The 27,771-nt window shown below is 40.1% G+C and overlaps 1 protein-coding gene, 1 long non-coding RNA gene and 2 pseudogenes across 2 annotated transcripts; 2 read left to right on the forward strand and 2 right to left on the reverse strand.

Moving 5' to 3' along the window:
• The first annotated feature begins 1,075 nt into the window (after positions 1–1,075).
• LOC146705592 (uncharacterized) lies at positions 1,076–4,349 on the forward strand. The gene is made up of 13 exons (XM_085463327.1): positions 1,076–1,310; positions 1,529–1,692; positions 1,786–1,905; positions 1,982–2,029; positions 2,112–2,195; positions 2,304–2,369; positions 2,526–2,617; positions 3,262–3,322; positions 3,420–3,470; positions 3,559–3,603; positions 3,688–3,752; positions 3,829–3,937; positions 4,057–4,349. Exons 1-13 carry the CDS (start codon positions 1,295–1,297, stop codon positions 4,312–4,314), a joined length of 1,179 nt encoding a protein of 392 aa, XP_085319453.1. The 5' UTR covers positions 1,076–1,294; the 3' UTR covers positions 4,315–4,349.
• A 2,821-nt stretch (positions 4,350–7,170) lies between these two features.
• Positions 7,171–8,706, reverse strand: LOC146705593 (uncharacterized). The gene is made up of 3 exons (XR_014921713.1): positions 8,116–8,706; positions 7,678–8,036; positions 7,171–7,257 (listed from the first exon to the last, which is right to left on the reverse strand). It is a non-coding gene; the product is annotated as an uncharacterized LOC146705593 (long non-coding RNA).
• A 308-nt stretch (positions 8,707–9,014) lies between these two features.
• Positions 9,015–19,450, forward strand: LOC146705594 (uncharacterized; annotated as a pseudogene).
• Positions 19,451–19,509: 59 nt separating this feature from the next.
• Positions 19,510–23,088, reverse strand: LOC146705595 (uncharacterized; annotated as a pseudogene).
• Between the last annotated feature and the right edge of the window lie 4,683 nt (positions 23,089–27,771).

The following is a 27,771-nucleotide window of genomic DNA, read 5'->3' on the forward strand; positions in this document are numbered from 1 at the left end:
CTTCCATACATCCCCTTCACGAATTCGCACCAGGTGGTAAGCATTGCCGAGGTCCAATTTGGAAAAAATTGTGGCGCCCTGGAGGAGCTCAAAGGTGGACGCCAGCAAGGGCAAGGGGTATTTGTTCTTAATCGTGATTTTATTCAAACCCCGGAAATCAATAAACGGCTGGAGCGTCTTGTCTTTCTTTGCCACAAAGAAAAACCCGCGCCCAAAGGTGAAGTGGAGGGTCGAATGATGCTGGCTGGCAAGGAGTCATTAATGTTCCATCGACTCCCGCTCGGGCTTGGAGATGTTATAAAGCCGACTGGTGGGCAAGGGAGCGCCGGGAATCAAATCAAAGCCACAGTCATACGGGCGATGGGTCGGAAGCGAGGAGGCTTTGTCTTTGCTAAAAACCTGGGCCAGGTCATGATACTCAGGCGGAACACCAGACAAATGAGGAGGTGCAACAGGCCTGAGACCGTCACACCCAGAGTAGCGGAGCGTAAGCACAAAGCGTGACACTGACTGCTCCACCCTGAAATACGGCCCTTGGCCCAGTCGATCTGCGGATTACGTTGTGGCAGCCAGGGATAGCCCAACACAAGGGGAGCATCAGGAGATTTAAAAAGAAATAAACTGAGCTGCTCCGAGTGATTGCCAGAGAGGGTGAGTGTGATGGTTCGAGTGCAGTGAGTGACCGTAATCAGTGGGCTGCCGTCAAGAGCCGAAACCTGGAGAGGTTCGGGGAGAGGAACAACGGGTACGGCTAATTTGAGAAGGGTCTGGCTGCAGCCACTGTGGAGCTCCACAGTAACCGGATACACGTGACCTCCACACTAACCGGAAACACGTGACCTCCACAGTAACCGGAAACACGTGACCTCCACAGTAGCCGTAAACACACATGGATACCGTGGAAGTCTTGCAAGTTGATCGCAAAGGTTGGGACAGAGTCTTTCTTAAATAAATTTGCCGTTAGTGATTTCATAATTCTAGGAATCGTCTAGTTTTCTTACAATGATCATGTTGCCACTTTTTTTGCGTTACAACAACATTCCTTCTTATTTTAATGTTTTTTCATCGTGCTCCATGGCAGAGAAACACACAGATCAATATCTCATTGTCGGCACTGGGTCAAGCTGTTGTAGGTAAGTACATGCATTGTCTCATGACCAGAACGCTACCATTGTTTACATGTTAGATTTGTTCCTATCTGTGTGTGTATATTCTTTTCTTTGTGTACCTAGCCCCACAGGTGTGCAATAAACCCAGAGAAATCACAGAAACGGTGTTGAACCCAGCACCTTCAATGTCTGGTGACACTGGTAAAATTTCTTAATTTGAATAGTGATTGTCATATATAGGTGAAATAATAATCTTGCATTCATTATCTTGTTGTAGTTGATGGCTCATAAATGAATTTGTTACATGCTGTTTCAAATGAATTTCCTTCTATAAATAGTGCTTATTTTTCTTGCATTTGTATGCATTTAATATGCATTCTATGTAGTGTTTTGTCTGAAACCTGTTAAAATCCCTATAGAACCTCAGGAAAGAGTTGACAACAAGAAAGCCAATAGAAGGTCAACAGATGCAACTTTTCCTGACCTGTGTGGACCACCGTGCGAAGCTCTGACAAAGCCTGAGAACATTTTGGCCAGCCGTTCATCATGGTGTTTTGTACCACACCCTGGCCAACAACAGCTTGTATGTTAAAGTTTTCAGATGTCGCAAAGTGCAACTTTTAGTGCTTATCTGATTTTGTCATCCACAGTCTATGACACCATCTGTTTTTTTTAGCTCAACTATGTTCTGGACATCAGCAGACCCAAAGATGAGCTGATTGTTGAAACGTCTTCTGGATGCCTCACACGGGCAGATTTTTGGACACTGGGTTTAAACAAACAAATGGAATTGACTGTAAGTATTTTTTTTCCTATGAATATGAAATAATAAAGTGTACATTCATTTTTTTTCATGATTTTTTCTGTTTTAGATTGGAAATGGCTGTTTTGAGCTTATCACCAAAATTGTTCAGTCAAAGGTACTGTATGTTGTATATGATGATTGTCAAGCTTTAATTTAAAGAGTTGTTGTTTTAAATGTTTTTTTTTTTTACATTCTAGGGGATAAGCATTTACATAGAAAATCTGTATGTCACCCGGACTTGGCTTGCACCCTATGGCTGTGATCCATTGCAGTCCTTTCCTGTAAGTGTACCGTCCTTTAAAGAAACAAGCAAGTAATCAAAATGATTTTTTTTATAACTTTGGTGAGAGTTCATATACAGGATACTTAAAAATACAATTCTGTTTCAGACTGATGCTCAGAGGATGCACATCATAGTTCTCCCTCTCTGGACACCTAGTCATTTCCAGTTGTGTGTAAGTCTTGTTTTTTGACACATACAAACTATTAGAATTTTGCTATGTGTCTGAGATGTATTCAAGCTTTTATGACGCAGTTTCAAAAGTCTTTGATTGTGATCGCTTGCAATGACATTGTTTGCAGGTTTGAAGTCATGGCTAACTGTCTTTTAGGTACTGAAGCCACCTAAAAGAGAAATCCTCTTTCTTGACCCATTATACACCAAGGCAGGATTTGGTGGCCAACAATATGTTTCACTTTTGAGGTCACATTTTTATAAGCATTTTTGGTTTGTTCCGGAGTTTTCAGGAACCTGTTCAGTGTTCCAGGTTAAGTGCATCCCAGATCATGTTCTGCTGATCTTGAGTGTTCACACATACAGTACACTCACATGGTTTTTCTATAAACTATATCAGCAAGTTTCTGTGTGGAGTTTGCATGTTCTCCCCGTGTTTGCGTGGGTTCCCTCTGGGTACTCCGGCTTCCTCCCACCGTCCAAAGACATGCAGCTTGTGGGGATAGGTTAATTGGATAATCCAAATTCCTACTAGGTGTAACTGTGTGAATGAATGTGAGTGCGAATGGTTATCTGTCCCGGTGTGTTGGCCCTGCGACAGACTGGCGACCTGTCCAGTCTGTCGCCCTATGACAGCTGGGATAGGCTCATCTTCACATTATGATCATAAAAATTAGTTTATAAAATATGCCAACCTTAACTTAAAGCTGTAAATGCTTTATTTTGACCAACTGTGAGCATGTGACTGTACTTTTTCATTTTGTTATGCTGTTTTGTTGAGGTCGTGTTCCTAAGGCCTGTAGTTACAGTTGGTGCTATTAGCAATAAACATTTCACACCCATCATGATGACATCTGTTAACTTGTGAATGTAACTGTCTTTAAAAAAAAAAGGAATCTTGCAGTGAAGATCATTCCCGGGCAGTGGTCAGAAAAAAAGAGCTTTGACTTGAAGGTATGTGCTAGTTTAAGTGTATGGTGAATAATATGAATTACACTAGTCTTCTTTTAAGGGATTTTATTAACGAGCCTTTATTTTCAATGTAATACAGGGTTTTCCAAGCCAAGACTATGGAGTTGACTGTGGGATCTTCATGCTGATGGTAATTTTTCTCTTCTCTTCTTGAGATTCATACAGAAGCTAATTTAAGCTTCTAAAAAAATGACATTTTTATTTTTTCTTCCAAATAGTCTGCTCTGTACGTGGCACTGGATGCTTCATTTGACTATACTATAGTAAGTATTCTATTTACTTTCACAGCAATGGAGTCTTGAATCTTTTGAAAGTTGTTAAATATGTTTCATATTAATATTTTACAGTCAGACATGCCCTACTTGCGTAAATGGTGGTGCTTGCTGTTGATGGAGAACTTTGATCTCAGGAGGTATTTATATTTTGACTTCTGTTCTATGTTGTGTCAAAGTTTACACACCTTAACAATATCAACATTTTCTGTTAAGCTCTGGCAAGCTATTTGCACACTGGAGAGAGGAAGCCAAAGCTGTGCTTGAAGGACAACACGTGCCCATTTTCAGACTGAAAAAGCGCAAGTTCCAGGAAGTCAGTCAGGTCAGTATTCACTTTAAACAGTAGTGTAATTACATGTTTAGTGACATTTGAATAACTGTTAAAAAACTGTTCTGCAACAGAGAAATAACTATGTTTTTATCCCCATTTGCCTGACACAGGAGCCAGCAGTTGTTGAAGATCTGCGTCCTGCTGTGCAGTGGGTTGTCCAAAATAAGGCACACGTAACAATGCCAAAATATCTGTCCTTAAATCAAGGGGACCAGCAGAGGGTCTTAAGAGACATGTCAGAGGAAGAAGACACTGGAGCAAGGGACTTGTTCCTCTTTGTTTTTCAGTTTGCAGAGGACATGGAGCTCTTTTTGAAAGCATGTGCTGATGAGCAGGGACTAAGGGTCAGTGCTATGTTTGACATGTAATGGACAAATGAAGGCACTGGCTGTTTGTTTGTTTGTTTAATATGTTGTTGTTGTTGTTTTTTGTTTTGTTTTTTGCATAGTACAAAATTCCAATTAAACTTATTTCAAAATGTTGTTCACTTGATTCTATGTCCATACTTATAATAAAGGATTACAGTGTAACAGCATTAAATGTAAATGTAACAGCATTTTTTTTTAACTTGTAATTTCAAAATAAAAAGCTTATTGTTGATATTAACAGTAAAGAATTGTAATCAATAATATTTTTATACATTTTAAACATTAACACTCTGGGCTCTATCCTGGCCATTTGTGGACACTTCACTTATTCTTTTTTTTGACTACTGCACTGCAGTGGACCAAAAGAATGACACGGGTTTGATCTTAAGGATCTAATAGTTGTGTGTGTTGTGCATGACATTGCCACACAAATATGTATTTGCAAGATAGAGTAGAATAAATTATGATGCATGAAATATTACATAGGCTGCAGTGAATTTCTGTTGATACAGACTATTGAGCTTTGAGTTTCCCAGTCAAACTTAGCTTTGAAGCACATGCTAAAAACACTTTTACTCTTGTACATTTCATAACAAGACATCATAGCCAAAATATTAACAAAATATATATTATTAAAAAATTCAAAGCTGCAGCACATACAGCAACAAACACCGTTAGTAAATGTGTCCTGGAGTTTAGTGCTGCTGCTGTAAGTAAGCCTAACAGCTTCCAGATCACTTATTTTTCTGGAAAGATGGTAGGAAGGGCATCACTGCTCATTTCTACAGTCTCCCAGATCTTGAAATACAATCGCTTTGTACCATGAAACCACTTCGCAGTACTAGGAGTCCACTAAAACATATAAAGAGAGTGATCCTGGAAGAAATGAGGCACACACTAGTGACCTCAACAATTGCAAGACACCCTTTTCCCCGATGCTCAGATGGGGAAAAAAAAGGAAGTTTCATGAAAACATTAGAATCAGAATCAGAAATCATTCTGATTCTGATTCTAAGAAATATACATTTTATAGCATTTTGTGAACATACACAAAAAGTGGCCATTTTTGGCAACAAACAAGCTGAGAGAGAGTTTTATATTTTTTGCTCTCCTTGAACAAAAATAATAGTGCATAATAATCAATGTTGATGTTAATCAATTAGATGTCCCACTACTATTAATAATACAGCAGTCGCTCGTTTATCGCTGGTGTTACGTTCTAAAAATAACCCGCGGTAGGTGAAATCCATGAAGTAGCCAACTTAATTTTTTTTACAATTATTATAGATGCTAAGACTGTAAAACCCCTCACTACATGCTTTATACACTTTTCTCAGACAGGCATGAACATTTTCACACTTTTCTCTTTTGTTTAAACACTCGAGTTCAAACCTTCGTAGAAAACGTAAGTCCAGTATTATGGAATGAAACCAAAAGGTGCATTTGAGGGTGCAAAACGTTTCGTCGGCATTGTTGTGTTTGTTTGGGAGAAAGCTTACAAACATACAGTACAGCACTTCAGAATTACACTGCTAGCGATCGAAGATTTATGTAAATTCGACAAGCTAAACGCATTCTGTACTGTACAGCAGGAGTCCCCAACCTTTTTTGCACCACAGACCACTTTAATGTCAGACAATATTTTCAGGGAATGACCTTTAAGGTGTCGCGGATAAATACAACAAAAGAATAAAAAAAAGAAACTGTGGTATTTTGTAAATATAATAATAAACGTGACTTGAGCTGTGCGCCAACAACAATGACAGTGACATCCTCCTCTCTGCTTCTTAATGCTCTCTGGTCGCTATGGTAACGCGTAAATAGTTCTTTCAAAATAAGACACACAACTACAACCATACATTTCACACCGGAGGATCAACTGTCGCGGAACGGTACCAAAGGACTCACGGACCGGTACCGGTCCGTGGGCCTATTAGGGACCACTCCTGTACAGGAGACACTGGACTAGATTGATTGACAATGGTCTACAGCAATCAGAACGCACAACACAATGTACTGTAAAAAAAAAAAAAAAATCAGCGAAACAGCAAGTGTCGCGGAAGGTGCGCCGCGCCGCGAGGGACCACTGTACACTTTTGGCCACGAACAATTTAGGGGATGGTGAATTTTTTTGAACAAACCCAGAGTGTTAAAAACCCCCACTTAAAACCATTTTTATTTCTCAGCAGCATCAATAGTAACAAAAAAACAATTTAGTTTTCGATTTAACTGAAGTTACGTGTTTCCGGTTACTGTGGAGGTCACGTGTTTCCGGTTAGTGTGGAGGTCACGTGTATCCGGTTAGTGTGGAGCTCCACAGTGGCTGCAGCCAGGTGCTCTTGGCTAATTTATGAGCTAGCGATTCATCCAACAAACTCTGCTCAGCTCCAGAGTCAATTAGCGCGCTACACGGGTGAGTTAGGGAATGAAAAATCAGCTTGGCCGGACAACTGAGATGGGGAACAGAGTTAGCTGTAGTACCCGCCAGTATTCCCACAGCTACTGGCGGGCGGATTCTTTTACTCGCTTCGCTATCGGCCCAGTGTCCCCTTCTTCCACACACGAAGCACTCTGTCTTCTCCTCCGATGGGAAGCACCGAACCGAGCCCGGCCCAGCTGCATCGGCTGTTCCTCATCCTCCGCTGGGTCTTCTTCTTCCTCTCTCCATTGAGAAGGAAGCAATCTGGTAGGCATATTGGCACCACCTGCCGGTCGTCGTCCTTCTCCTGCCTGTCTCCCAAACTCTTTCATATGATTATCTAGTTGAATGCACATATTAATTAAAGCGCTAAGAGACTTAGGTAGCTCTTTTGTAGCTAACTTATGCTTGATTTCTTCGTTTAGGCAGTTCAGGAAGGCTCCCCGGAGTGCGTTTTCTACCCAGCCCGTCTCCTCAGCCAGGATCCAAAAGTCAATGAAGAAATCCGCGACACTCTTACATCCCTGCTTCAGGGTAAACAAACGATTAGCTGCGCCATTAGCTGCGCCATCTGCATCTGTTCCTTTATCAAACACATCGGAACTTGGTCAGAAAATCTTGGTAGGAGATATTCGGTTGAACATTTAAAACGGCTTGTGCCCATTGCAGCACTCGGCCAGTCATTAATTCCACCATAAGCGTTATCTCCGCGCAATCTGAGCCGTAAGCCTGTGTCTGTTGTCTGAAAATTAATGAACACTGCATCAGAAAGCCTCGACTCTTTGTTATATCTCCATCAAACATCTCCGGAACCGGTAATGTATGTTCTCGCCTAGGTGGAGGTGGTGGAGGTGAAGGAGGTAGTGGGCAAGCTGCAGCCACACTTACTGACGGAGTGGGTTGTGGATTCTTAGCTGAGGTGCCAGGAGCAGTGAGTAACATACCTTGAATGTTTGCAAGCACCTGTCGCATCGCCGTTTGTTCCGTCATAATGTGTTTCATCATGCTCTCATGGTGGTCCAAAACTTTGCCCTGAACAGAGAGCTCTCGCTGAACTGGGTTTGAGTCCGCTGAGTCCATGGCTGGCTGGAGTATTCTGTCATGGTTGTTAATGAGTGGACTCAGCCGCGGAGCTCAGAAATGAAGACAGTGCGTTTATTTACAGTGCAGCAAGGTGACAACAGTTCAAATGTGCAACAATGGTGATAGTGCGTCCTTCCTTCTGTGTAAGCCCGTGCGTGGTAGTGAATGCCCGTCTCTCCTCCAAGTGCTTCCTTTGTGTCTGTGAATCCTCCGTCAATCCCTGGGTGAACACACACACAACAAGATGAGTACGTAGATCAGACAATACTTCAATAACGCTAGCGGTTCGAAAACACTACCAGGCTTAGTGCAATACTCCAGCGCTGTCTGTCGCTCAGCCACACCATTAAGTAGCCCTGCCGAAGATGGTAGTTGATTGGCAGCAGCTGGTGGATTGATTGCAGGTGCGGTAGCTCCGGGTGACAGCACTTCCGGGTCGGAGATAGCCTGTTGCTAAGTTACCTCCTAACACATGACAGCGGAGCCGGAAGGGAAGACAGGGCGATAGGAGAGACACACATACACACGCACACAAATATACACACTGGCAGGTCGACCGGTCAGGGCGCCTTCAAATCCTGACAGTTGGACTCTGTCGTTTTCTCTGGTCTCCTTCCCAATTGGACCATTAGTGACATTTTGAGCCGCATGTTCTCTTTAAATTACTGGCTGTCCGAGTCGTGTCCAAAAAAACAATGTGGGCTTTATAGATAATTGGGAAAGTTTCTGGAGGAAACTTGGTCTTGTTAGGAGAGATGGCATCCATCCCACTTTGGATGGAGCAGCTCTCATTTCTAGAAATCTGTCCAAATTCATCAAATCCCCCAAAATGTGACTATCCAGAGTCTGGGTTGGGAGGGTTTGTGGCTCGGTTCTGTGTGTTTAGTGGACTTTTGCGCAAATACGTAACTGCTCTTATAATCGTTGCTTGTTTTTGCTGTGTTCTAAACTTTGGCCAAAGAGAGTATACTTTCACTGATAACTGTTGCTTTCACACTATATTAAAATAAAAAATAAACTAGAGAATGGGATTCAGCTGTGTGTGCACTCTCCTTGACCTTGAGCACTACTGGTAACAAGTTAGGTAAAATTTACCAGAGACTGAGTATTTATGTATATGATCCTTCTAACTGGATTGCTTGGAATGTCTAAATACAATGAGTGTTGTCAGTCATGTAAGTCACATGGACTGGAAAAAATGGATTGCACTGATTACTACATTAAAATGTTATCGGAGCAAGGACTGGCTAAAGAAGGTAGCCATCCATATCTCCTGTGCTTTGGTGCTACAATGATTAATGGCCAGATAAACACACCTGCAGATAAGGAAACACATGCTTGTCACACGCACACAGACATTTTAGAATGCAACCATGTTGTCTCCACTAACTCTCAGCACACAGACTCACCCATCCAAATCATTGCATTCAGGTGTTCCAGTCATTTTCATGGTCACATAAAATCAAAACCTAGGCATGCAGACTGATTCTACAAACATTTGTGAAATAATGGATTGCCCTCAGAAGTTCATTGAATTCCAACGTGATAGTATACCACCTGTCAACAAGTCCAGTCATGAAATATAAACATTCTCTAAATATTGTACCTGTTAGTGATCGTATAACAAAGAGGAAGTGATTAGGGACAACAGCAACTCACCCACAAAGTGGTAAGCCACGTAAAATCACTGAGTGAAGAATAGTAGATAGGAGTCACCAACTTTCTGCAGAGTCAATCTCTACATACCTCAAACATGCCCACATACTTCATGTGACCTTCAAATTATCTCAAGAACAGTACATAGAGAGCTTCATGGAATGGGTTTCCATGACTGAACACCTGTATTCAACCTTACAAGTGCAAGGCAAAGCAGTGGTGTAAAGCACACCACCACTGGACTCTAGACCAGTTCAGACATGCTCTCTGCAGTGACAAGTCATGCTTCTCTATCTGGCAATCAGATAGATGAGTCTGTGTTTGGTGGTTGCCAGTAGAACGGTACTTGTCTGATTGCAATGTTCAAAGTGTAAAGTTTGTTTGAAAGGGAATTATGGTATTGCCTGATCTTGAGGAGCTGGACTAAGCCCTTAGTTTCAGTGAAAGGAACTCTTAATGCTTCACCATACCAAGATATTATGTACAATTTCATGCTCCCAAATTTGTGGGAACAGTTTGGCTCACCAGTGCAGAAAGTCCATAACAAAATGGATTGGTGAGTTTGGTGTGAAAGAACTTGACTGGCCTACATAGAGTCCTGACCTCAACCTAAAAGTACATTATTGGGGTCAGTTAGAGTGGAGACTGTGAGCCAGGCCTTTTCATCTAACAATGTCTGACCTCACAAATGCATTTCTGGAAGAATGGCCAATACGTTATAGTATCATATTAAACCCTGTGTAACAAAAGCTCAACACTGCGCCCAGCACCCTGGAGCACTTCTGTTGTGTTTTGTATGTGTTTTGAGTTTTTATGTGCTTCTGAGTTTTTACGTGTTTTGAAGTTTGTACGTGCTTTGTCTCTAGGGGCCACCGTAAATATACTTTTATTTATTCACTCCACATAAAATGTAATAAATAAATCATATAATACAAAAACCAACTATTCACATTTCAACTTTTAACTATTTAAATTTTCAGCTTTTCCCTTTTACAAATATAAAGTGAAACAACACAAAACACTGCAAACCACAACACAATTAAATATAAATTAAAATATGAAAAAAAAGATGCATATTCTCTGTCCTATGGGCCTGCATGAATAAACTTTCTGAATCCTTTATCATCTGCAACTGAATATAGTTGTGAATGATTACTATACCTTTCCTGATGTCCCTAATGTAACTACCGCCCCTCCCCCCTCATCCCAGCGTGAAGCACAAGGCTCGCATGTATGGAATCAGAATTTATTTTGTATGGATCTGTTTGAGGAAAGAGGATTGTGGCAGTAGAATCTTCCTTACCTCGATGTCTTATAGTGACGTGTCGGTCGCAAACGAAATGGCTCTTAGGGCCGGATCTTTGACGTGAACGACGCGAGCCAGCTCCTTATTGCGAGCCGTGGTTTTTTTTTGTCTTTTTTTTTTAAACCTTTCTCTTGCACTTTTTTCCGCTTCACTCCGCATGCTATGGAATCAGCCACCTTGAAACGAAACCAAAAAAAATATTGAAACCGAAAAAAATACGACAGTGAAAAACAATTAATTGAAACTGTAATTATTTTGTTTTCGCTTACTTTTTTTTTTTTTTTTTTCAGTTTCAATCCATGTTTCGGTTTCAATCCAGTTTTCGGTTTCAGTCCATTTTACGGTTTCAATCCAGTTTTCGGTTTCAATCCATTTTACGGTTTCAAACCATTTTTCAGTTTCAATCTGCTGGCACTGTTTTGGCGTCCGGAGGCGCGCTTGAGGGGGCGGGGATTCCGACGCGCATGAATTTGCATACATTATAGAGTCCTTGCTCGTGCTGACCAAGCTGCCATTTTTCTCTTTTTGCCTCTTTCAATAATGGCTGCATCAAGTTCAAGTGGACCCTCTAAACTGCAGGTAAGTAATCATTTTCCATCGTCTTTCTTTGCTATTTCACTCGACTGGACATAGGTGTAGTTTTTATTAGCTAAATCTGGTGAAGTTGTGGTAAAATGCCAACATTAGCCTATTCGTTGTAGCAAGCTAGCTGGCAGCTAAAATTTGCTAAATTCAGTGATGCCCCTGTCTCTTTTGTGAATAAACAAACACTTTAACTTTGAAATGGAGGTTTTTGAGGTTCAAACTGCAAAAGTATCTACAAGGATGCCAGAGCCTTACTCCTGATGGCCAGTGGTGATGATAACATATTAAGCAATGGCAGATTCCAGGCACATAACAGTGAGACAAGTGTAGGGTTGGAAGTAATGTCTTGCAGGTCACCTGTTTTTTTTTATACATCTTTGTATGCCGTACTCTTTAACCCTTTAAGACCTACCATAGAACCAAGTCCGCCAGAGCTTATATTACATTTTTACATGTTGTAGTGCCATTTTTGGGAGCATTTCAAGTTGCTATACATCAATATAACCATTACAGCCTAAATTGTAATAATATGTATGCATGAAGTGCATAGTACTTACATAAATTGCAAAAAAGTGCAATAAACTACAAAAAAATTGAAAATTGTTTTTGTTTTTTTTAACATATATTTCTAGTTAGAGAAATTTAACCCTTTAAGACCTACCATAGAACCAAGTCCACCAGAGCTTATATTATATTTTTACCTGCTGTGGAGCCATTTTTGGGAGCATTTCAAGTTGCTATACATCAATACAACCATTATAGCCCAGATTTTAATAATATGTATTCATTAAGTGCATAGTAATTACATAAATTGCAAAAAAGTGCAATAAACTACAAAAAAATTGAAAATCGTTTTTGCTTTTTTAACATATATTTGTAGTTAGAGAAATTTAAGAGGCTTATCCCTCAAAACTGTAAATACAAAAAAGTTGCACAAAATAGTTTCCCACCACAGGAAATTTATTTTGAGTGTCTTCATAGTTTTATTTTTGAAATACACCAATTTTTATATACTGCAGGAAAAACGAAAATAAATATTATACTGCAAATTTGCAAAAAAGCAGCATATGCATCAAAATAAACTATTTCCAGCAGTGCAATATGAGTCCTAAGCATCCCAGAAACGACACAGAAAGTCATAAAGTCAAAGATAACTTTTAAAAAGACGAGTATAGGCCCTGAGGCCCTGATAGTAAAAAAAGACTACATTTCCGCGAAAATGACGTCACTTCCGGTTCCGGGCAGGTAATGGCGGAAATGCAAAAGTTCGCGCTGACGTCTGTTCCAACGTAGGAAGTGTTATGAACAGCTGATCGAATCGGTAAAGCGTGTTTCTGGAATATTATGTTTTTGTTCCATCAAGCGCTTTTTATGCAGTTTTTGCAAAGCTTTATGTGGAAGGAAACCGTGACCTAGGGTAAGCTAATGGCATAAGATGTAAGTACAACTTCTCCAGTTTCATATGCAAAAAAAATTATTGCGCTAGCTTACGTGGTTGCAGTGCTACTGGGATTTTAAAATAGTTACGCAAAACAGAGCGTGCCCGCTCCGATCGGCTGTAAAGGGTTAAGAGGCTTATCCCTCAAAACTGTAAATACAAAAAAGTTGCACAAAATAGTTTCCCACCACAGGGAATTTATTTTGAGTGCCTTCATAGTTTTATTTTTGAAATACACCAATTTTTATACACTGCAGGAAAAACGAAAATAAGTATTATAATGCAAATTTGCAAAAAAGCAGCATATGCATCAAAATAAACTATTTCCAGCAGTGCAATATGAGTCCTAAGCATCCCAGAAATGACACAGAAAGTCATAAAGTCAAACTTAACTTTTAAAAACACCAGTATAGGCTCATGAGGCCCGGATGGTAAAAAACTACATTTCCGCGAAAATGACATCACTTCCGGTTTCGGGCAGGTCAAGGCGGACATGCAATAGTTCGTGCTGACGTCTAATCCAACGTAGGAAGTGTTACGAACAGCTGATCGGATCGGCAAAGCGTGTTTCTGGGATATTATGTTTTTGTTGCTGCAAGTGCTTTTTATGCAGTTTTTGCAAAGCTATATGTGGAAGGAAACCGTGACCTAGGACAAGCTGATGGCATAAGATGTAAGTACAACTCCTCAGGTTTCATATGCAAAAAAAATTATTGCGCTAGCTCACCTGGTTGCAGTGCTACCGGGATTTAAAAGTGTTTGCGCAAAACGGAGCGTGCCCGCTCTGTCCGGTTTTAAAGGGTTAAAACAAAATAGTTGCCTGTCTGTCAGTGGAAAAAGGGTGCTTTGCCAAGCCATTTGTAACTAAATTAATTTTAAATATGAATATTCTGCTCCAATCTGGACAAAAAGTTTTCACATATTTTGCATTTTTAAGTATTTTTAAATCATAAATGTATTTCAAACTAAAATTCATTAAAAGTCTTATGAAATGGACGTACTTGTTTATGTAAATGATTTAATTTGTTTATCTTCCTGTTGTGTTCATGTACATATGCATAGATTAATATGTCATTAGTGCACATTTAGCAAATGTATCAATTTCTGTTCCAGGTACATTAATAAGGAAGCAGTTCTATGAAAGATTGCTAACAAAGCTTCATGGAGCTCTACAACGCAGACCTGTAGATATGGACTATTTGCATTATGTCATCAGTCATGAATTGAGACTTATACGGTCATTTGGTAAATTTAGCAGTACCACAAGATATTCTTAATGCCTTATCCAATCTTTTGAGACTGATAAATTTTCAAGACGGAGAGAGACACCCACATTCTTCTCTTGTTGATGTTGTATACACAGCGAGAGGACAATGTAAACTTAGCATATCAGAAGAATGTTTGCAAAGCCTCATCAAAATGAAAATTTCCATTCCCAGTATAGATCGGCTTCTGGGTGTCACAGATGATGAGCTGGACAGCCTTGTTAGATCAGTTAAAATGAGACTGCCACACATCGGCTATCGAATGATGATGGGGGAACTGCAGGCCATGGGATACCGTGTCAAATGGGAGCAAGTGTCTGTATCGATGCATAGGGTAGATGCTGCAGGAATCCTAGAAAGGATGGCATCTGTCGGCTGTGTTGCAAGAAGAGTGTACTCTGTAAAAGGTCCCCTCTCATTGGCCCATGTAGATACAAACCACAAACTCATCAGGTTTGTATACAGTACGTGTTTGTATGTTCAGTACTCTGGATACACTGTAACTATTTTCATTTCTGATTTGAGCATAAGGCATTTTACGTTAACAGTTAGAGGATCCAGGTAAATTTCTATTTCTACAAAGTAAAAAAAAAAATCCTGTTTAGTAAGCAAAGAAACAAACAAGTTGATAAATTATGATTTGTGGACAAATGTTATACTTGGACGTGTGTTTCATATTTTGCTTTTGTTTTTGTTTTTTTGGCATAGTTATATTTGCTGGGATTGATCGCTATTCGCGAAAGGTAAACAATATTCCATTGCAATCACAATTTTTTTTCTCAAAATTAATTAACTACCCCATAGAGAGAAAGTGGCGTATTCTTCTTCCACTCCTTTGACAAGAAATTTACGTTCATTAGTGTTGAGTTGTCTTTATTTTACTTTAACAAAGTATATAACTGTCAGGTGTTCTTAGTTTGTTAGATATTGTGTTTGTTTCTTCAAAACAAAATCATTTATTCATAAATTATTTTCCAGATAATTTACCTTGGTGCTGGAAATAATAACAAGGCATCAACTGCATTAGGCTTCTTTGTGAGCTCTGTTGAACAGTTTGGCTTTCCTTTAAGGTAATGTACAACCTTGATACATGCTATATTATTAGTCAACCTTCTGAAAACTTGTTTGTATTCTATTTCGTCATGCAGAGTTAGAGGAGACCAGGGTGTCGAAAATGTTTGCATTGCTCATTGCATGTTTATGTTAGGTAAACTGACACGGATGGATTATGTGGCAGAAACACACACGGACACCAAATAGTTTGTGATGCAAGTTTATATACACGAGTAGGGAATATTTACAAGGGAAGGGGCTATATACAGTGATAGATAAAAATGTGCCAGGAGATTAACACCGAGGAGATGAGACGGAGCCGAGGTATGCAGGTAGGCAGGTGACGCACCGGAGCTACCTGACAACAAGGAACAAAACAGAGTTTACGGCGTACCGTTGATAGCCGAGCGTTAAACATAAGTGGACGGAGAGAGTTGGAGAGCTTACTTGACACACAAACCACAGCTGCTGCAGTGACCGCAGCCTGATGGAACGTAGCACTCCGTCACGGATCCACAATAGCCAACACAAAATCCTAGGTAGGCAGGCAGGCAATGGAACAGGCTAAGACAAAAGAGAAGCAGTCAAAACGTGGATCCCTAAAACATACAGCTCCACAGCGTAGAATCAACAGATTCAGCCTGTGCTACCTCGTTACCACTTGTGACAGCGAAAATACTCCGACACCAGACGTCCGTGACTCTGCTCCCTAAAAGCGCTCACTGATGACGTCCGATGCGTCGCAGGTGTGTCGGAATGCCATCAAGCCCCGCCTCGCCTACCTATAACGAAAAGGAAAACAAAACCCAAACAACAACAATACACCTACCCACCACCTCCTAACAGTTTACTGTTCGTGGTTGTGGCAGAGCAAGCTACATTTCAGGAAAAAGTGTTCACAATCAAAGGTAAGTTATATATAGGACTTAGCATATATATATATATATATATATATATATATATTAGGGGTGCAACGATATTCGTATCGATATTGAACCGTTCGATACACTGCTTTCGGTTCGGTACGCATATGTATCGAACAATACAACATTTGTAATTTATTTTATCAACTTTTCTTCTGACGATGCTGTCTGTGTTGAGCGCTCAGTGAATCTGCGTTCGACTACTCCGCCTAGGCTGCACTGTCGAGCGCAGATCCACTGAGCGCTCAACACAGACAGCATCGTCAGAAGGAAGAGCGCAGGGCAAGCTAGCAAGACAGAAGTTAAGCTCTCCTTGCAACATGGACCTCCCCCACCCTCATTCAGATCTGGCGTTTGGAATTATTTTGGTTTTCATGTGACGTATGACCCTGAAGGTAAGTGAGTCATGGACTAAAGTAAAACAGTATGTTGGATGTGCCATGCAATGCTCAATTACATGGGTGGGAGCTAGTGTGTTAGCGCAGTTAGCTCGTTAACGTGTTGGCCGTCTAGCCCCATGCACGGGGCGATCGGCGGTAGCTCGTTAACGGAGATTTGCCGTGTTGTGGCGTTAAGGTCATTTCAACGAGATTAACCTGAAAGCACTAGTGGGAACACAACGAATATGACTGCACATTTACGCCGACATCATCCTAGTGCAAAGACAAAAACAACAAGCATGCTACTAACTTTAGCCGAGTCATTTAGACAGCTGTTAGCACATGTTTCTCCTTATGCTGCTGAGAATATTGCCCAGAAGAAGCGGATAGTATAGCTTTTATTTTGGAAAGAGACATTTCTCTGTAATAAACTCTCTTTTCCAAAGATGAGTGATTCCTCAATCAGATACAGGGCTCGCAATATCGCTAGCCCGACGTCCCGGGGCTAGCGATTTTTTTCAGTCGGGCTACCAAAATCAATCTCTTCCCTGCCCGTCGGGCTATTGTAGGAAGGAGAAATATATGTCAATGCTTTTGCATTCTTTCAGAAATGTAGCTGGGTAATTATGTCATTGGCATCAGTGAGCCACTGTCAATATGTGACATTGAAATCGCGTTTGAATTTGCGCTTGTTTTTTTGCTTTCACTTTGCAATCGCGTGAACTGTGTATAGAGAGCGACAGTACTGATTGGTGAGTGATGATAATTTGTGCACCAATTCCTCTGACATCGTCTTATTAATCGTTAGCTTACTATGTAAAGCATGAGGGTGGGAATGGATGTTTGTATCTGTGTGTGCCTGTATGTCTGTGTCTATATGTCAGGTTGGGTGTCAGGCGCCACCTCTCTGGGGACATCTCAGGCCCTCCAAGGTTTGGAGGCCTATCTCCCCCTACCACCACTTCCCCTGCCAGTGGCGGACCCCCTCAGACATCGGTGCGTTGGTGGTTCTTTGTGTCCGGGGATGGGCGTCCAGGTACACAACGGCTCACTCCTTGGCGGCCGCTTATCGGGGCCTGGAGCCTGGGGCTCGCTCGGGCCACTTCGAAGGTGGGGTGCCCCCGGCCTCTCGGCCTGGGGCTCGGTCACTCAGGCGCAGCTGGCTGCCGGCGGAGCTCACGGGCGCGTCACTGCAACTCCCCCTGGCTTCTGCTCCGCGGCTGCTGAGTGAGCCCTCATCTGGGACTCTCCTCAGCTCTTTCCGGGACAGTGGCGCAGCTGCCCCTCTGTTGGTCTTCCTTGGTCTCTTGTGTTCTGGGGGCCTCTGGATGTCTGGAGTTTTGATCTCCTCCACACCTGCTTCACGCCCTGGAGGACGGGGCTGTGGCCCCCCCACACCCTCTAGCAGATTATTACATGAAGGAACCTTTTAAAAAAACAAAAAACAAGCGCGTCCATTCACAGGTGTACACACGGGTGATCACACCCACAAACTACACCCTTTTTGGCTCCTACCTCAAAGCACACTGTGTTCTGTTGATCTTATGTGCTGCACAATAATGTTTAATATTTAGTATTTACTGTCATATTCCCATATATCATTGTGATGTTGTTTATTCTATTACTCTTGTTCTCTTCTGCTTGCTTTCTTTTTTCTTTCTCAGCAGGTGATCCAGGTGATTGATTTTTTCTCTGCCCGTTCTGTTGGTTTTTGTCTTTTGCCCTTCTCCCCCGTCCCTCTTCTCAGCTGTTTCTCTTTCCCTCTTTCTTTCTCCCCTTCTTTCCCCCAGTCAAGTCTGTCCCGTATTCAGTAAGTGAAAATAAAATAAACAATAAAAGGTGAATCAAATGGACCATTACGGCAAGGCTGGGATGGTCAGTTTGGTAAAGTAAATCCGTTGGGCATCTTTCTTTGCCTTTAGACAACAATTCTGATGGCAAAAGAGCCAAACGGGACAGGCCAAAAAAAAAAAAAAAAAAAAAAAAAGCTTACTATGCAAACATGACAAGTGAAATCTCCCGCAGCAAGCTTAAACATGTGAGAGGTTGATCGCGCAGAGAATCGCTGAGCTTATGTGAGTGCGTGTGTAAAAGCATTTCAGTTCTGCTGAGCCAAATAAGACAGGTCAGGGTGAAGAAGTGACAGCCAAAGAAAAGCTTACCACAAAACGGAGAAGTTATGACAAATCAGACTATAAGGCAAAAAGAAAGTGCAGCTTTATGGTTTCAAGGACAAAAGAATTTCTGTGGCTGTAATATGACGAGCTAAATAACCAGGGCTGCACATAAGTGGTCCGCAGGTGCGCATTTGCTGTCAAAATAAAAAACACGCACAAGGGTTAGGGTTAAATTTAAAAACTGTACTTTTGAGTTAAAATATATATTTATAATTTTAATAAATGACAAATTAAAAAGGCATGAGCATTTTTTTTGTATCGAAAAAATATCAAACCGTGACACCAAAGTATCGAACCGAACCGTGAATTTTGTGTATCGTTGCACCCCTAATATATATATATCTTGTAAACCCAAATCAATCATCACAAATTCAATATGTATTTATTTATTTATTTTTAAATATATGGGTCAAAATCCTGTGGCTGCACCAGAAAACACTGAGGTACGACTATAAAATGTGCTATTACAGATGTTTTATAACGCTTATGTTTTTGTACCTTGAAATTCATGACATGCATATATTTAACATGTGCACCTGTCTTTGTTTTTAAAGACTTTAACATAACTTTGTAATTGCTGCAAACTATAGTTATACTGTTCATAACAAAAGCAAGTGAATTTTCAGGACATTCAAGAACATTTCTCTTTGGACCTTGACTATTCGAGACCAGAGAGTGGTGGTGTAGTTCTTCCACCAATACAGTGTCCTTTGGGGCCTGAGGAGATGGCAGGACTGAGGGCAGCCATTCATCCTCTTAGTCCCTCCTTTGACAACGGAAGAGACCTTTATGAGAGAGTGCTGAACTACATCATAGTTCATTCAGTAACACAACAGAACCCACTCAGTTAGCCTTTCTCATAGGATTTGACCACATTATTTGTATTGTAATGATAGAATAGCAAATCAATCAATCTTAGGATGTATTTTCAGATTATTTGATGAATGTATCTTTTTTAATTGCATCAAATACTGTTTTTACCTTTTATAACTTAATGTTTAAAGTAGCCACATTCAGTTAAGCATCTCATGTCTGATGATTTTGTGTCATCAACAATTTTAACGTTTTACGTTACGTTACTCAATGAGAGTAACGTATTCTGAATACTTTGGATTAGTTAATATATTATCATTTTTACAACTACACGAATGTACTATTACTATTACTGAAGGTCTGCGGCTCCGAACCATAGTAAAGGGACCTCTGGCTAATATGTCGGGTTCGTGTCGGGCTCGTAGCCAAAAACTAGCTTTACTTTGTTGTCTGGGTCAAATTTGCTAGTGAGAGACAGAGAGAGGCGTTGAAAGGCTGCTGCAAAAGAACTTATTGTTTCGGAGGAAAACACGAACACAGTGTACAGTCGTGTCTTAATGGCTTACTTACAACTGGGCTTGTTAGGCTCTCTTTTTGGCTGCAGTGGTTATTATTATATTTACATGCTTCCAGCTCCCATTTCTGCTTGATGATAACTCGTACTTTTCCACTCTCCTTTTTTCTCCCTCCTCACTCTCACAGACACATAACGAGTATGGTAGTCCATTCTCCCTGAAGCACAGACTACACTGCCCATGAGGCTACATTCTTCAGGGCTATGACTGTAACACTCTGCCTATTAGCTTAGCACAACAACAACAACAAAAAGGCGCTCTCTCACCCAGGAAACACAGTCGCAGAGAGAGCACGCGTCACCCTGTAACCATAGCAACCGTAACGCTGCCGCTGTGTAATTCATATATTTCAACAAAGTAACTGTATTCTAAATACCACCTTTTTAAATGGTAACTGTAACGGAATACAGTTACTCATATTTTGTATTTTAAATACGCAACGCCGGTACATATCTTACGTTACTCCCCAACACTGTATACACACACAAACAATCAGCATTTTTTCACTAGTCTGTACAAACACAGCTCACCTTTTCGATTAGAGACCTATATTCAGTGTCATCCACATCATCTTTGGTCAGCTGAAGAACATCGAAGTTTCCTGTTGCAAGAAACTGATAACACCAGCTTCTCAGGAAGCAGGGTGGTGGACCTCCCTGGGCAAGGCTCACTGAAAACACTTCTCCTGCACTTCTGCAAGATACAAAGAAATATTTAACATGCTTCATATGCTACATAATCCTCGGAAATGTATAAAAACAGACAAACCTGTAGAAACTATTTTCTAAATCACTGATGATGACATCATGAGATCATCATGAGATCATCAAAAGTACTGGTAACTTATTTAAATCGAGTTCTAATAACAAATTGATAAAAAATTGAGTTCAGCCTATTTAATATTTTTAATTAAACACAATATTACATTTCAAAATGTAATATTGTGTTTAATTAAAAATATTAAATATTAGATTATTGTCATTGCTGTGGATCTTTACCTGATACACTGACTTGGTGAGTAAATGTTTACTCTTATTCAAACTGATTTTGTGGCTTCTCTTAGTTTAGCACCAGGTTTATAATCTTGCTAGCTAGTTAGTGTTAGCCTAGCTTTGCTGCTGCCGCTGGGCTCGTGACATCATGACAGGGCTCTTTCCCTTCTTGCCACTGCCTTCAGTCGAGTCTCAATACCATGCATCATTTCTACATAGAGATACAGAAAGACAAAATAATTTAAAGGGTATACTGTATCTTAATTTGATTTGGCCATATTCAATATCTGAACTGTAAGTACAATGTACATAGCTATATCAGTCAAAAATTCTTTGCTTAATGCACCAGTATCAATTCCTGCTTCTCCAATAAAAATCACGTGGCGTTTGTTGACAGGGGAAGCCTTCTTCTGTCGTTGCCACTGAATGAAGCCTCTTTGAACAAGATCATTGCGAGTGATGCAAATCCTAAAGTCTTTGCTGGTATCCACCTGACTTGAAAGCCACTGTAGCACATCTGCTTCACTGAGAAAAAAATATATAAAATGATTATCGTTTCTTAAAATGAAAGCAAATGTATTATAAACAAAACCAGATAATCTGAAAGGGCAAAGAATATAAATCATACCTGACTAAATCAGTCAAAGGATCTGTTCTGTTGCTTGGCACACTGCACTCAGAGTCAGTACTGGCATAAACGTCTGTCATGTGAGTGGAAGTGTCCTCAGGTCTAAAAATTATGAACAATAGCAAAAATATATGTGATGTAACTTATGATGTCTTTTAACTGATTTTACTGGCATTTAAATTGCGTCCTGAGCTTAATAGGTACGGTGATTACATTGTGTGTTTCAATTATACTGTAAGCATTAAAATGTGGACCAAGTAAGTATTTACTGTAACTACATACTGAGCTCAAAACTGTAATGGCTTAAAAATTTTAAAAAGGAATCCGATGTAAACATAGGAAAATGTGTTTAATATGTATAAATTTGAACGAACCTTTCACCACACAGGCTTGCATGCTGGGCAATCTCATTCACTGGAAAGCAGCAAAGACAAATTGGGCATTCTTTCATGTCCTAGAGAAAAAAAATATTGTTAAAACATAAAAGAAACAATGATTTGTAAATATGTGGATTGAACATTATCACCTGCTTCATGTCAAGAGGCTCTCTACAAAAACTTCGTGAATTCATGACAGACAGAAGCTGGACATTAGTCTATGAAGTACAATTGTAATTACTACAATGTATTGTACATTAACAAAAACAGAATAGAACACAAAAAAACCTTCTATAATTACGTGCACAAATATCCCAAATATTTATAGACTGTTGATAAGGCAATATTCCACAATATAACATAAATTCACCTCATCTTCCTCTTCTGTTGACTGAGACTTCACACAATTGTTGACATGGAGTGCTAGGATATGCAGAGGCATACTTTCCTTGCACACCTGGCAAGAAGCCTTTGGCATGGTTTGAAATCCAGCTGCATCTGATGGAAGAGGAGTAAGATCAAGGTCCTGCTGCAGCGGAACAACATACAAGAGGGTCTTTCCTGCACTGGAAACATTGCGGATCAGTCTTCCTGTGTAGCCATTTACATCAGGAGGAATTGCTACAAGTTTCCTCCTACCTTGACCACCTAAATACACAGATTGATAGAAAAAACATTGTACAATTTTCAACTTTCACTAGCATCTAAAAAGAATAATTTCAAAGAGGAAAATTATGCACCTGATGACTTGTGCAACAATCATCCTTGCACGCCATCCATTTTGGGATATTCTTCAGTGATCATTTCATTAATCTAAAACAGTACATAAGGGGACACAATTGGTAAAACTACACAATTAAGAAATATTTTTATCAGTGCTAATATATGACCCAAACCAACTATCATTTGAATGTCTATCATTATGATTTGATATAGAACATGTTTTTTTTATGTAAATGCATTTCTCTTATATAAGTTTAACTACATTACCATTGTATGGCTCATATCATCAGTCAAGATGAGGGATCTCTTTCCCAGCCCTGCTTGGCTCAGCTGCAGCTCCTCAGTAGCAGAAGGAGTGTTGGTGCAGCCTTTATTCACTAGATATATATATATATACACTGAATGGCTTGCTGGATTTAGGCCTCAGCGTGCTACTTTGGAGTGGGGAAAAGCGATTCCCCCCCCCCCCCCCCTTTTTCTTTTAAAAAATCCTGGAAATGACCTATATGTGAGAAGCAGAAATAATTTTCAACATGCAGGGATTTTATTTTATTTTTTTACTAATCCAAATGATTAAAAGTATAATGGTTCAATACAATTTCTAACCTTGCCATCTCCGCCTGCACTGTATCTTTTGGGGTCTGGGCTTGTCCACCTGAGTGCTCGTGAGAGTGCTCAGCATTTGGTAGACATGTGGTATTAGGTTGCTGAAGAATTTGAGCTAACCTGTTGATTATATCTTGTGCCGCCGTTATAACACGGGCCTCTAACTCCTAAAAGAGACAGGGGCATCACTGAATTTAGCAAATTTTAGCTGCCAGCTAGCTTGCTACAACGAATAGGCTAATGTTGGCATTTTACCACAACTTCACCAGATTTAGCTAATAAAAACTACACATATGTCCAGTTGAGTGAAATAGCAAAGAAAGACGAAGGAAAATGATTACTTACCTGCGGTTTAGAGGGTCCACTTGAACTTGATGCAGCCATTATTGAAATCTTGCTACAGTTATTGTCTGCACAGTTGCTACTCTGGGTTTCTGTGTTTATTAAACATGAGCTGTACAAACAGCCCAGTGGTAAAACTTTCACAAGCTGTTGCCAGTCTTTGAAAAATTCAGAGTGCCTACACAGAGGAACTTGTAGTGAAGATCTATAGTGAGTAGCAAAGTCTGAAATATCTCAAGAGATCTGACCTCAGATCATGTTTTGATGCACATACTGCTGCACATAGTATCGCAAGATATGTGAGTGAAAATTCCTTTTTATTTGTGTTTGTATCGCTTGTGTTCAAATCAATCCATTTTCCTTGACTTTGCAGCAAAATGCCCGTTAAGTCTAAGGCTGCATTTACACTGCAGGTCTTAATGCTCAATTCTGATTTTTTGATCAAATCAGATTTTTTTTGTCTGCTTGTTCCCACTACAAATAAAATGTGACAGCAAACACTTTAGTGCGAACCCTCAAAGCAGCCCGCATGCGCAAAAGAAGACGTCACAAACAACGCGCTCTGTTTAGACCCAGAGCAAACAGTATTGTTTGACTGATGGCCCTTAATATAAAGACTTGTTTTGGACTTTACGTTTCCAAATTTTGCTTTAAGTTATAAAGTTATTTTGTTATTTACATATGGCCTAATAATTATCCTTATTGCTGTTTTAGAGAGGAGCGGTGCTTCAAAGGATAGTTGCAGATTTCTGTCAGAATCTGCAGATTATACAGTACAAATAAAACGTTCACGTTTCTCCAACGCTGTCTTCCCAACAGTTTCACTAACATCTACATGGGATGGCCAGGAAGCGTTCGCGATGTCTTATTGGGTGCTTCTCCAGCTCTGATAATTGGCGTCTGTCTTGTGTCAGTGACGTAAAAGACGGATTTAATGCGACATAACCATTCAAACAGCAGTTGCTTTTTAAAACATCAGGTACGTATCGGATTCAGTACCACATACAAAAGTGACCCAGATCGGATTTGAAAATATATGCGATATGGGTTGCATAGGGTCAAAAAAGTCTGATTTGATGCGTTTTCGCCTGCAAGTGTCTGCAAGTGTGAGTGTGCACACTTGGCTTGTATGTCCCTCCCCAACCTTTCTCTATTTGAATACTCATCTCCTCATAAACTCTTTTAAAACACATTTTAAAATGATTTCGTCCCTATACATAACTTTTTAATGCCCAACAACCTAAGCATTTATAGGGCTAGAGGGCAAGGCAAATAACAGTCTGAGAAAAGTGGAAAGGGTGATGTGGCTAAATTTTATATTTAAAAAAAGAGACAAAAACAACAATGGGTAAAGTCAAAATACAAGGAGCTAGTGGAATAATTGGTCTACTATTTAGCTTTAGTTAACAATTACATCACCCTACTATAGTCACTGTCCTTTCTCCAACTGTCTCCAAACTCTGGTACAAGATAAAGTACTAATCCTATGAAGAACAGAGAGGACATAACCATAGACCACACAAATGATGGAGGGAAGAGGACATTGAGACTAATACCACATGTTGACAAGATAAAGAAAAATAGGGAGGGACTGATGGAGGAAGTAAGAGAGGCAGGGTGAGGAAGCTTGTGACCGGGTCAAGTCTGTCCCCACAGGCTTATGTGACTTACCAGCAGTGCAAGTTCAGCACAGTTCAAGGTTGGACTGACTTTTATTTGAGGAAGAAAAGTGAAACTTTGCTTATTCAGAGACATGGTGCTCTTAGAAAATGCATTTTCAATTTTACTTTTACATTTTATGTCTATATTATAAAGATATAATCTCCTAAATACCAAAGTTAGACTTCTTTATACCACTGATCCCTAATGCAAAAAAGAGAGTATTTTATTTTTAAATATTTACGTATCTCTTTTGTGTTAATGGTTATAAATGTTCTGTAAATGTAATCAATGAACTGGAAATCATTTAGGGCAAACATGTAAAAGGACAGCATTCATACTGTCTGCCCTCTGCACGGAGAATGTGAAATTAGCGCATTATTTACTTTGATGCTTAAGGGGTAAACTACTACATTATTTATTCAGATGCACTGAGAGAGTTTCACTCACAGCAAATATTTGTATATGTAACTGTGTGTGTGTGTGTGTGTATGTAATAGCTTATATTCACCTGTGGAAATGAATGGAGACATTTAATATTAATAAATGCCGTAGGCTATTGCTGTTCCTTGTTCTTTTGTGTGCTTATATTCTGTACCCTGTGTGTGGATACATGGGTGTGCAAAGTAATGAATAATAAAGTAGATGTTTGTAATCATTACTAAAAGAAATGGCTTAATGCATATCAACAATTTTGTGAATGTGGCTGCTAAAATATGATAAAACTGGGACTTTGTGCCTCAGAATAAAAACAGACTAATTACATAGAAATCATGTCACCCGTAAAATCAGTGTGGATTGTGTTTGTGTGTGAACAGCTGTGAACTGGTCATCACAGTGACAGAAGATTCCAGAATCCAAAACAAGAGAAAATTATTTTGGCATAAATTTGTAATCAGATTAACATTTTAATAATTATCAGGCCGCCTGTGACAACAAAGATAAACAATAGATGTTAATATATTTGGCAGGCAGATGAATAGGAGTAGCCTGATTGCATTCAAGCCAGTGGTCACTGTGAAAGTAAGACAACGGTTTGTTTCAGCCCAAGATGAAGACTGCTGCTCAAGGCTCCGCGAGATACATTTCCCGCTTCGACAAAAACAGAATGAAAGTCTGAAATTGGTGTTTCTCTCTTTTTGTCATTCCATCCTCCTCAGTGTTGGGAAGGTTACTTTTAAAATGTATTCCATTACAGAATACAGAATACATGCCCCAAAATGTATTCTGTAACGTATTCCGTTACGTTACTCAATGACAGTATTCTGAATACTTTGGATTACTTAATATATTATCATGCTTTTTACAACAACGTGAATGTACTATTGCTGTGTGATTTATTACTATTACTGAAGGTCCGCGACTCCGAACTGTAGTAAAGGGACCTCTGACTAATACGGCAGGGTCCCTGTCGGCTCGTAGCCGAAAAATAGCTTTACCTTGTTGTGTGGGTCAACTTTTCTTGACAGAGAGATGCGTTGAAAGGCTGCTCCAACGGAACTTATTGTTTTCGGAGGAAAACACGAACACAGTGTACAGTCGAGTCTTAATAGCTTACTTACAACTGGGCTCGTCAGGCACTCTTCTTGGCTGCAGTGGTTATTATTATATTTACATGCTTCCAGCTCCCGTTTTTGCTCGATGACAACTCGTACCTTTCCACTCCCTTTTTTCTCCCTCCTCGCGCTCACAGACCCATAACGTGTATGGCAGTCCATTCTCCCTGCAGCACGGACTACACTGCCCATGATGCTACACTCTTTAGAGCTATGCTTGTAGCATTCAGCCTGTTAGCTTAGCACAAAAACAACAACAACGAAAAGGCGCTCTCTCACCCAGGAAACACACAGTCGCAGAGAGAGAGCGTCGCCCTGTAACCATGGCAACCGTAACGCTGCCACCTGGAACAACAGAACGTAGCTGTCAAACAAAACCCAAACAGTCCTGACCCGCCGCAATATCAAACAGGAAAGTACCGCAGTGTAATCCATTTATTTCAACAAAGTAACTGTATTCTGAATACCACCTTTTTAAACGGTAACTGTAACGGAATACAGTTGCTCATATTTTGTATTTTAAATACGTAACGGCGGTACATGTATTCCGTTACTCCCCAACACTGATCCTCCTCCTTAATTGTAATTTATCACCAAGGATTACATGTAAATGCACAGGCAGCAGATCGTCGTGGAAATTAAACAACTGCTCTGTGTAACTCTCCACAAGCAACTTACGGAATTTCCACAGCTTCTACGACAGGATTAACAGAGGAAAAAAAAAAAAAAGGATTAACAGAGGAAATTATAGCCAGTAAATTACTATTAAAAAAAGTTTCAAAAGCATGCTAAATATCTCAGACGCTGTATAGAAACCTCTTAGGATAAAAGACAGGCTTATGGCGGTAACAATCAAGCATTTTTAATAACTGAGATATTTTGGATGTTGGCTTTGAGTAAG

The sequence above is a fragment of the Copadichromis virginalis genome, linkage group LG7, assembly GCF_057382275.1.
Source record: "Copadichromis virginalis isolate Kocher_CV1m ecotype Utaka linkage group LG7, C_Virginalis_male_GT1.1, whole genome shotgun sequence".
In the NCBI taxonomy this organism is placed as follows: Eukaryota; Metazoa; Chordata; class Actinopteri; order Cichliformes; family Cichlidae; genus Copadichromis; species Copadichromis virginalis.

Bases quoted from the DNA above. Each gene is read 5' to 3' on its own strand.
- LOC146705592 (XM_085463327.1), top strand. The intron at 2,030-2,111 runs GTACTGTATGTT...TTTACATTCTAG, and splicing joins CCAAAATTGTTCAGTCAAAG to GGGATAAGCATTTACATAGA. The intron at 2,196-2,303 runs GTAAGTGTACCG...ATTCTGTTTCAG, and splicing joins ATCCATTGCAGTCCTTTCCT to ACTGATGCTCAGAGGATGCA.